Raw genomic sequence first — 11,046 nt, 5'->3', positions numbered from 1 at the left:
GACTCCTTTACAAGCACAGCTTCTCACCTCCTGCAATGGGAAATGAGAATTTGGGCAGGGGCGAAGCAGTGGCCCTTGTTAACATGATGCAGCAATCTTCATACACAACACTTTTTCAAGGAGGGGATAAGTGGCTGCAAACCTGAATGAGTTCAGCTGCTGGCTTTCTTCTTTTTTCAAAATGTTTTTGACGATGTTGCTCCTGGACCTTCAGTGCCAGCCCTGAGCCCAAAATGCCCTGAAAGCATAAAGTGATGCAAGATTTTAGACATTTCTTACTCAGAAAAAATGGATTAATAATGAGAGGAAACAGGTCTGTAGGTGGAGATGGATATGGCTGCATGGGACCTTTGTGCAGTACAGCATGCCTTTCCCACTGCTCTGCTCATGAGACACGAGTTTGTCAAGATCCTCTCAAGGGCCACAGGCCACACCAAATAATTTTAAGCTCCTCAATAGGCTTCTTGAATGTCTACTGCCTTTCCAAGCAGGAGGTGTCCAGGTGGTGTCTTACTTTCCACTCAGGGTAGAGTGAAACTGTGCTTGTGTGATAGAAAAGCTATGCTAAACATACTCCAGATTTGGGTGTGTGGGACTTCCCATCCTCTGTGAAAGTCCTCCCAGGTCTCAATCTAAAGGAAAAATATCCTAAAATCTGGACTTGGGATGGTTTTTGTTGCTATTTGGTCCATCTCATCCAGATCTTGTCTCATTCTTACCTGAGGACTTTGCAGACAAGGCAAATATTTGGCCTATGTGACATAAGAGAACAAATACACTTTCAAAAGCAATTTAGAGAGCATTTCTTAAGCAGCCAGAGTAGGATTCACCTGGCTAGATCAAAAATACCTGTACTGTCACCTGCTATCTAAATTCCCTTTAATCTTAGTAGAAACAGCAGTTCCATGTTGGTGTCAGAGATCTCCTCTAGGAAGGAAGGGAAACAGGTGAGATGAAATGCTCTGCTAAGCTGCACTGGTTATAAAGGATGACCACTTGTCTGTGATGATCACTCAGATGTAGATCTCTAGCTTGCAAGTGTTTAGAGCTGGGTAAGATGGGCCCAACTCTAATTATTAAAACAATGGGCCCCAAATCCTTTAAAATTACATCTTGTGTGACTATGTCAATACCAGTAAACTAACCCAGGCCCATATACAGGCTCATGAACTGTCCTGTGATTTCCCAGACTGTTCACTTGCTGGATTAATGTTGTCCTGTGCCAGCTAGCACTCTCTCAGACAATGCTCGCACGTGGTTCGAGGAGTATCAGGGTGACATATTATTCCCAATAGGCTTTATGCAAAATTGGGAAGAAAGCAGTTTGATTTACTGATGTAGGCCAGCTCAAGTGTCTGAATCACTTCTTAAAAAGGGATTTTGATTCCACTGGCAGTTTTGATCACTTTACCTTCTTTTTGCAAGTGCACAGCGCTGAGCTGTGGCTAACAGAGGAGGGAGAAGGTACTTACTGCAGGAAGAGCAAAGAAAGACACTCCAATGAGAGAGAACGTAGCTGCAATCAGCCGTCCCTCCCATGTTTTGGGGGTCTTGTCGCCATACCCAATCGTAGCGAGGGTGATCTGTGGGCAGAATGACGAGGACTTCCCATAAGAAAAACAAAGCCAACAGCTCTGCTTTAAATGTCACCATGAAACCTGCATAACTCGCTTAGCTCTATGGGTGCTCATGCACAGCTTCTTGAAATAGGATCTTGACAATGGGCCAACCAATTTTTTTAATGGCATCATAGTCCGGAGGCATTGCACCAGGGAGAATGGGTTCACTCTTAAAGCAGCTGCCTCTCTAGGATGCCTTTGCTGAAAGGGAACTCCATGTGACATTGCATGCAGAGTGAGTCTCCTGCCCACCATCAGTGCAGTTAGGAATGGGACTTGCCAGTTAACAGTTTGTAGAGCTTTAACAATTGATCAGGACTACCTCTCTCTGAAGCCCCAGTCTTTTTTAAACAAGATGACTTTGTGAAAACTCACTCCTTTCCTGCACAATTGCTGATTTCCAACTGCATACCTTTTCTCACCAGTGAGACTCTACCTAGATGTCCTGGATATGAAAGGATATGAAAATAGCCAGGTGTTCTGTGCAACACTTGGGACCTTTTGATTAATAATGGGGGGGAAGGATCTTGCCGTTTATGAGTGAAGTGCATTAAATAAAAAATATGCTACTGAATTTTAGTCACAGCATAATATAGACTCCCCTAACTATTGGTAGCAAAGCAACATGAATTCTGTCTACCAGGTGGCAGGAATATTTTGTGATCAAATGAGCAGTGGTGCAAACCAATACTCTTCTCTTCATCAGAAAAGACAAGAACAGATGTATCAAAGGTCCCTTTTGCTCAGTATCCTACCACCAATGGCATTCCCTGAGTAATTTTGGGGGAATGCATGTAAGACACAAGAAAATTGTTGAGTTATCCTTTCCAGAAACATTTTTCTACTTCCTGCATCTGAATATAGACACATCTTCAGTCACTGGCTCCTTATAGACCAAACTTCTATGAATGTCTAACTATACTGCCCAAACCTTTGACGCACTCTGCTAGTCCAACAGAACAGTCCATGGCCAGCTCTGGTTTTGCCATTTTCTGAGGCACGTAGCTCTCACATGGGAGGATACTGCTGTCATGAGAGTTAGGTCTCCTATAGGCATAGGCTCTGCCAGTGCAGTTATACCTGAAGAGACACTCCTCTAAAAGAGGAGTTTCCCAGAAGCCGGGAGCACAGACTGATTTCTGAAGGAGGTTTAAGCACCTAAGGGCCTTTGTCTAACTGAAAATCAACAGGGATATAAGTTCTGTTAATTGGTTGTAAGGGCATCCCTACTTTGGTAGTGTTATACCAGTAACATGCCTCTCACCCAAATTTAGCAGCACTTATACTGTAATCCCTAACATCAATACTTTCTCTTCTTGGATGCGAAGTTTTTAAGAAGGGGATAAGGTATTTTTGGAGTCACTTACCAGCCCCCACCACAGTGCATCTGCATAGGTTTCAAACTCTTCCTTCATCTCCACCCCATTAGCATCCTTTTCAGGAACATCTTTTTCAACCAGATAAACAAGAAACGAGGATAGGATGAGCGTCAGGAACCCAATGTACCAAGCAGTGATGAGTTCCTGCAAAAGAAACGGATGGACAATGGAGGGGCTGAAAACAGTCTCAGTACCCACAGTGGCAGAGTAAACATCAGGAAAAGAGAGAAGCAGGGAGGATAACAGCAGAGCTGTCACTGCTGGCTTGGCCACAGTCCATGACCAGCCCAGCTCAGTACTTACTGGGAATTAATGCAGAGATTTACAAGAATTAGCCCTTACATGGCATCTTCCCTGGGAACAGCTTGGAGCAATCTGCAGTTGTAGTTCTGCATAAAGCTGGGTTAGGGGCTTAGTTGCACCCATGACACAGGGTGCTGCAGGGCTCTGTCCCCCATCTTGACTATTCTCATTCCTGCTGCCCCTAGGCTTGGTCAGTCGTGGCAAGCAAATGAACAGCTCTGCCCTCTCCCTACCTCCAGAGGGCCAAGGCTGCAGGATGCAGTTCCTTCTCTTTAGGCATATCAAAGCAGGTTCCACCATGTATGATGTTTTCACCATGAACTGATGCAATAAGAACAGACCTTGAAAATAATCTGTGTGAAAACAAAACCTGAGCTTCCTTGTTTTAAAGAGAGTGACTAAAGTGGAGTGTGTGGCTAATCCCGCTGAGGTGGGAGATGCAGCAACCCAAGTTAAAATCCCAGCAATGTCTGAAACAAAGCAGAAACATTTTTGGTGAAGGCCTTCAAAAGTGGGTAAAAAATCAATATTCCACTTCCTTTTGTTTTCTGAGAACTGCATTTGAAAAAAAAAAAAAATCCAAAAGCTGTAGCTGAGAATTTCATAATTGAGTCTTGAGATAAGTCAACTTTCTTGGCTAATTTCTGGTGTGCAACCACAGAAGGAAATTTGTTGGCTAACCTTGTTATCAAAACTGTTTCTTTAATGTCTCCAGTAAAGCAAAGTTCTCACAACCCCTTCTTATCTCCCTCAGCCAGCTGAGGTCCAAAGAGGGGTGGTGGGGAATCAAACAAGGAACATTTGAATGAAATCCCACACAATGAAATCTTAAACAATTTCTAAACAATGTATTTGGCACATAGACTTCTTCCATGATCTCAGTTTCCTGAGAAACATTTTTGACATAAGTGTTTATGTGCCACCTGCCTTGTAGCAAGTTTATATGGGAGAGAAACAGAAGTTGGTATGAAATGAAGCAGGGTGAGTATCCCTATCAGCCACTACAAAGAAGCAAAGTCTAATTATGCTGTGCCAGCTGGCATTTTAATTTTCAGAAACCCCTAAAATGTCAGGAATGTCATTCATGGATAAGAAAAAGCAGTATGTAGCACAGATTATATGCAATTTTTCTACACCCTGTGCAGATGAGAAATCTCATCTAGAGGATTTTTATGCAGATAGTTTTTAACCTGTAATAATGTTTGGTGAAAAAGAAAGAACATAACGTATCTGTCTGGTGCGAGACAGGATGTGTCTGACTATAGCATCAAGTTAGACCGAGCGAAGACAATTTTAGAAATTTTGTCTGTCTGGGTTCACACTGTGTGCATCTTTGTATTGTCTGACCCATGCTTGCAAAGAGAAATTATACCAGTAGCTCCCTCTGAAACCACATTTCTGCTAACCAGCCTCTTTTCATCCCTCCAGAGTCCTGCTCCATCTGTTGATCAGACAAGTCTGAGAAGCCACTACAAACATGTTGCAACTACAGAGGCGTTTCTGTCAAAGATTTCAACATACTTCACCGTTAAAGGGATGTCCCTGCTCTCATTCAGTGTAAAGGCAAAATTCCTGTTGTAGTGAATGTGGGAATGAACACTCTCTCTTGTCACTTCCCAGCACCACTATTGAGTAGAGAAGGGTAAAACAAGGGGCAGAAATGGTTCAGAGAATGGAAGAGGGAATGAAGCTGAAAGGACAAAAGTATTGCTTGAACTGTTGGACATAATCCCAAGGCACTGCTGTACCTGTGCTTCCCCTCTCTTTCCCTTCAATGTCTCTCCCTTAAACCCCAGCTGAGCCCTGCAAGCTCCTCACTTACTTTGCTATGTGCACAAATGGCTGATCCCAAAAGCTTCCATGTACCGCCCCGCCTGTCCATTCGGAGCATCCGTAGGATCTGAAGGAAGCGGAGGCTTCTGAGAGACGTGGCCAGAACATTGCCCTGGTTCCCAACAGCAACCACTGGCACTGAAGCAATCAGCACAAAGATATCTGCAAGGTGAAAAGAACAAAGCCTACCAACAAAAGTGGCCCCATCACCTGCTTCTTAGTCCCATCGGGCTGTGCTGCAAATTTCCCTAGGCAAATTTTAAAGCTGCCTGAAAATGCCTTTTCTTGCCAATTAAACAGATATCTGCACCTGCCACACAGTCGGCATCATGCACAGAACCCACCAGAAAGCCTCGTAATGTATTTACAGATCGATGCACAGGACTTGAGACACTGTCTGAGCTAGCTTAGGGATGCACAGAAACAGTGTCCTAATGCTGACAGAAAAACAGCCTTAAATTCATCTGTCCCACAGGAACACCATAGTGAACAGGTCAGCAGATAAGAAATTCAGTTTTTGGTGGTGCATCTAGTATTTTGTTCTTTTAGCTGAGTTTTCCCCTTAAAATCTCAAAACCAGTACTACTGTTTTTTGTAAGCGCTCACAGGGCCAATTTGCTGTTCAACTGAAGAGGTTTGAAATGCAAATCACATCACTTCTTCTTGTTTTATTTCTTCTTTCTTTTCCTTGTTTCCCCCCTGCTTTTTGATCCTATACATATACAAGAAAAAAGTGGTACCAAAAGGCTTCAAACATTCTCCGCGCACTCAGTCTTTAAATTGTCTTCATATTCTATTTCCAGCCAAAAAGAATGGCACTGGATGGATTTCAGATTTATTCACTTTCAATCATTCTCAAAACAAACTTGTGCCAGTGACAACCAAGAGATGATATTAATAAATCCAGTGGGATCTTTTCTGTTCTTTACCCAGATATCAATTCTCAGATTCATTCTCAGAAGTGAGATGACACTTTTACCGAGAAGGCATGAGACAGTATCAATCCCACTTGCTCACACCGTGCTCTACTGCCTTCACAATGCTATTAGAAGTATAAGAAGTATTTATACAACAGTAGCACCCAAAGGAGCACTACTAAATTGAAGTTAGCACAGATGCACAAAGAAAATTTGTTCCAATTTTGTCTACCATTTAGACCCACAAGATGAACAAAAGGAGGGAGAGGGAAGAGACTGACATGTATTCATATAACTGCAGCACCACGGCTCCCCAGAGTGCTATGTGCTGTACAAATAAAGAACAAAAAGCTAATGCTTGGCCTGAAGAGCATCAAAACAAATGAGGGAGTCCTGGAAACAGTGAACAAATGTGGATGTGCATGACAGGTGCTCAGGGCAGAGTGAGGTCCTAAACGTTGACTGCTTGGTTTGTGGACATAACGGGGAGTTGTAGGAGGGGATTCAAACATGAATAATGAGTAGTTGTATGGATAGTTATAGGCAGTGCCTTCCAAGCCTGAAAGATAACATGGGTGAAATCACAAAGATACTTGTTTGCAAATGCAGACCAACATTACGAAGACACAACATTGAATATGGAAGAGGGCTGGGGAAGATGGTATAGGGTTGGGATCTGAAGTGGTTTGCAACTGAAGGCAGACAGGGTATATTTGGGGATGAGTTTAAGAAAAATACAGTGGGACTCAGGGGAAGGAAAATATGTTTGAAGGGTAGCAGATCCATTTTTTTCTCACTGACCAGCTACCCAAGTGTCTCTCAAATTAATCGTTATTTCCGGGTACTTCAAAAAACTGCTCCAAGCAGGACACGGCTCCTAACACAAAGGGCAGATCTGATTTCAGTGCTCTTTGCACTGCCATTCACTGGTTCTTGGACATCCCCCCAAACTGGCTTAGAAGGAAAAGGACATAACGGGGAAAACAGTAGTAGAGAGCATGTGCCTACCCAGCATGCACAAAGGCTTCCTGGCAAATTTGAGTCTCCCCCTCCATCCTTTGTAGCGACAGCAACACCCAGCAGCCCAGATTCTTAAGGCAAACTCTGCTCCAAAGATGAAAATGGCAAAAGTTTCCTGTATCAAAGACACAAAGTACATTGTTAGACTCATAACAAGTTTTGCAGTAATTCTGGACACAAGAATATAGCTGAAGGAAACAGATGAGGTGCAAGTGTTCGGGTATGTGTGTGAGAGAGAGAGAGAGAGGAAAAAAGTGGGGACAAGAATATAGGTTGGTGAAGGAGGCAAGGCAAAGTGGGACATAGCTTTACAGCCTGCTAAGTACTCTGCAGAAAGGACGTGCCCCTGCTGTTGGGTAAATGTGAAGTGCTTACCCTGCCTTAATGGAAGGGCAATTACTTCACAAAAAGACCTCCTGTTTCACACAAAATGAGAAGACATATGTGAGTGGTGACTGCAAAGTCCCCAGTGCACTGTATACCCACACCCAGGGTTACCCACCAGCAGCTCGTTCATGCAGCCATATCTATAAAGACAGGGACAGGATACAGTATATTCATATGGTCATAAATTTAAGGCAATGATAAAGGCATATATAAGACAAATTTAAGGCATTTATTATTCCCTTAAATTTCTGGTGCACGGAATAATGGGATTTTCCACCTTGCTCAAGAACTGTTCTAAGCACGGGGAGGGAATGGGGAGGAGAGAGCTTCTCTGAGGTGCTCAGCAGAGATGGGCCAAGGGCAGCATGGGGCATGCAGTTACTTTTCCTCTATGTGAATAGCTGGCAAGGAGGAAAGGGAGATTTTTCCTGATGCTCATACCCACAGCTGCTAGGCACTTCTGAAAACCACTGAGAGCCACATAAAAGCAAGCACAGGAGAAGGAAAAATAACCTCAGGCTTTTTCAAATGTGAAAAGATGGGTCTAAGCAGGGTAACAGGAACCAAAAGCGAGTTTCACATTCCCTAGGGGATGAGGGTGTTTTCATACAGGCGCTTTTTGAGAAGGAACATGCAAGGGGAATTCACCTTTCATTCCTTTTGGCATTTAGTTCTTGCTCGCATCTACATGTCTCTGGGGGTACAAGGGGAAATGGAAATTGAGATCCCGGAACTACTTTTGCTGTGCAGTTTCCCTAGGGATGCTTTTCTACAGGCCAGGTTAAGTGAGAGGTTGCGTTCTCTATTTCATGACAGCTATGAGAGCAGAGGAAGTTCTTTGTTAGGGTCATTTTCATAAAATGATGAATACATCATGTTTATACTTAGTGAGGGTTTTTTTCCTATTTTTTTCTTCTTCTGCCAAATGGCAGGCCTACAGAAATAGAGTCTTGAACATGAACTCCAGCATTTATAAAACAAGCATGCTGGAAACACAGAGAAAGGAATATATTTGTTTCAAATAAATTTTCTTTCATGGATCATCATCAGAGGCGCTGCTTGCAACAATTTTGGTTATGCTGCTGTTGGGCACAAGCATGAGTCCAATTCTGATGACCTCCCTTGAAAGAAATGCTGGGATTGGTGGAATACTGTAGGCTGAATCAAAATTGTTGAAAGGTCACAAAAAAATGAGTTTTCAAATGTGCTCAGGTCTGGCATAGTCAATCGGAAATTTATTGATACTTCAATGGGAGAACTGTCAGGCAAATGTTGAAAAGCCATTATTTAAAAGTCTCAGGCTAGTATTTTTCCTCTCTCCTTACTTCCCTTTTACTTGGTGTTGACAATAGATTGAGAACTCTCCAATACGTAAGTGTATGGTCACTGCTCCAGGACCAACAGAAGAAATCTTACTGCATGCAGAGCTGGTAGTACGTTTCCATCACTGCTGATGGGGCTGATTTCAATTCAAGGACATTACCAGGGTGATGCAGCAGCCAGTCTACTTACCAGCAAGAGGAGCCAGTCTCCCGAAACAGTTTCATACTCCTTGAAAGTTGTCAGGACAGCTAAGATCAAACACCCCAAGACAATCAGAAACCTGGAATGAAATAAAAGGAAAAACCACAGCATCGTTACCCCTCTCTGTATTTGCATTGGAGATGTTGCCTATAAAAACCTGGGTGGAGACCTTCAGGGGATGGCTACTTCCCATCGGTGAGCAGTGAGGTGGGCTCTCATGATAAAGGGTTCTCAACTTGGACAGGGCAGGCCTGGCAGTCAAGAAACCATGGCAAGATCCTAAATCAGAATGGTCCTGGGACAGATATGCATTCATTAACTCGTTTGCATTCTTCAGTAAGGAAAGGAATGATACTGCATTTTGGGAAGGGATTGTATGGTATGGCAGAGGACTGTAATGCTCAGGAGGTCTATTCCAAGCTGATGTACTGTGCGTTTCACAAAATGGCACTGCAGTTACAGTGGAATAAATCTACTTGGCACATCCTGAGACCTGAGAAACAGTAAACGCTTCAATACAATGCAGCACCAGGACAAACCCTCCCTTGAAAACTGCACTGCATTTGTTGTTTCTTTCCCTTTTTGTGCTCATTTCTATGCAGATGAAAAGATAAAAATGTTTGAAAGAGAAACAATAGAGAGGGTAAAGTTCTGCTCTCCAATAAACGCAGTGCATGATAAATCACTGCCCCTGTGCTACTGTCTGTCTGTGAGGCTCCAGAACACAGAGATTTGACAGAAAATTTAACTCCCACTGCTGGTAAATCCAACTCAGTCCAATCTAAAGTCACGTTGATCTGCTTTGTAAAACTATTCCCAGGTTCAAGCTATTCAAAATCCTTTATATATAAAGAGGTAAGAAAAATCAAGGGAGTCTCATAAGTGATTACTGTGAAGCAGAGTCGAGGAAGCTCATATTCTCGTACTTCATGTACCCAGATCATGGGCATTTTAATGTGCTCCCAAAACTTGATCCACAGCAACAGAGGGGCAGGTGGCCATGGAAATATTTCAGAGCTTACTGAATAAATTGGAAGGACGTCTCCATAAAAGCTCTGGATCCTTTGCTTTCATAGCTAGGGTACATCAAAGAAATTATAGGCGTTAGGTACTGAAATCATCCAGGGAAAAAAGCTTGTTAAAAATCAAACTGTGTTTAGTGTGTACTATCTGTTTTGAATTTTAATCTGATACCTAAAGTGTGATTTCATTTCTTGCTGAATAAAAATACACTTTTTTCACTGGGTGAAATGAGCGGAGTCCACAGCCTGCAGTGTGGAGGCAGCAAGCAAGGACTCAGCTCAGCTCAGAGACACGTGTCCTCTAACCTGTCTTGGGTTTTTGTTTCCTTCATGTATGAGGAAAGCTAGGGCTAAGGGAGCATGTCCTGAGAATCTGCAACATTTTTGCAGCTGGAGTACAAGGAAAGAGGTGAGCTCCAGATAGCTCCTGGTGCCTTTGGGGGGGGGGGGGAATTTCCTCTAAACAGCATCAACCAGCACTCTCCATGCAAGAAACAGGCAACAGTGAAACACTTCACAGCAAACCCTGAAGGATTACTTTGCTGTGGCTTTCCTAACACTAGGTGTTCAGACTGAAGTTTCTTATGCCAGGAAAAGTTCAGGTCAGCCATTTTGAGCAAGGTTAGAACAGAAATAAATGTGTTTGTTCATGCTAAATAATTCTGGATTTCTTTGACAAGTTTCACCTTTTCCCACTCACCAGCCAAGCTCTAGAGCATGGGTTATGTGGTTGGTAGGAAACAGCCTTTGGGTCCAGAATGTGTCTTTAGCCATCTACCTATAACCACAGTCCCGCTGCTCAAGATATTTGGCAGTTAACTTAGCAATTCTGTGATGTTCCTGCCATGCCCTCAAGCTTGCTTTGTCACACCATATCTTGTTGTCCCTACCTTGCAACTATGAAGCCAGCGGCTCACTGGCTTCCCAAGACCCACGATCCAGCTGTCCTGCGCCTCCATGAGCAAACTGGTGAGAACTCAATCAAGACAACATGATTCCTTTGATTAGCTATAAACCATCCATGATCTGCCACATTACAGCC

At 43.2% G+C, this 11,046-nt stretch overlaps 1 protein-coding gene across 1 annotated transcript in view; it reads right to left on the bottom strand.

The window, feature by feature from the left end:
* KCNQ3 (potassium voltage-gated channel subfamily Q member 3) overlaps positions 1-11,046 on the bottom strand; it is a 200,260-nt gene that overhangs the window by 25,825 nt on the left and 163,389 nt on the right. Inside the window, exons 2-7 of the mRNA XM_050891800.1 lie at positions 8,971-9,061; positions 7,060-7,186; positions 5,124-5,296; positions 2,987-3,142; positions 1,473-1,583; positions 143-238 (exon numbers count right to left, since the gene is read on the bottom strand). Of these exons, the coding sequence (XP_050747757.1) occupies positions 143-238; positions 1,473-1,583; positions 2,987-3,142; positions 5,124-5,296; positions 7,060-7,186; positions 8,971-9,061 (754 nt within the window). The remainder of the gene's footprint in view (positions 1-142; positions 239-1,472; positions 1,584-2,986; positions 3,143-5,123; positions 5,297-7,059; positions 7,187-8,970; positions 9,062-11,046) is intronic.

This window comes from Gymnogyps californianus, chromosome 2 (assembly GCF_018139145.2).
Source record: "Gymnogyps californianus isolate 813 chromosome 2, ASM1813914v2, whole genome shotgun sequence".
In the NCBI taxonomy this organism is placed as follows: Eukaryota; Metazoa; Chordata; class Aves; order Accipitriformes; family Cathartidae; genus Gymnogyps; species Gymnogyps californianus.
This window is presented reverse-complemented; position numbering and strand designations above follow the sequence as displayed.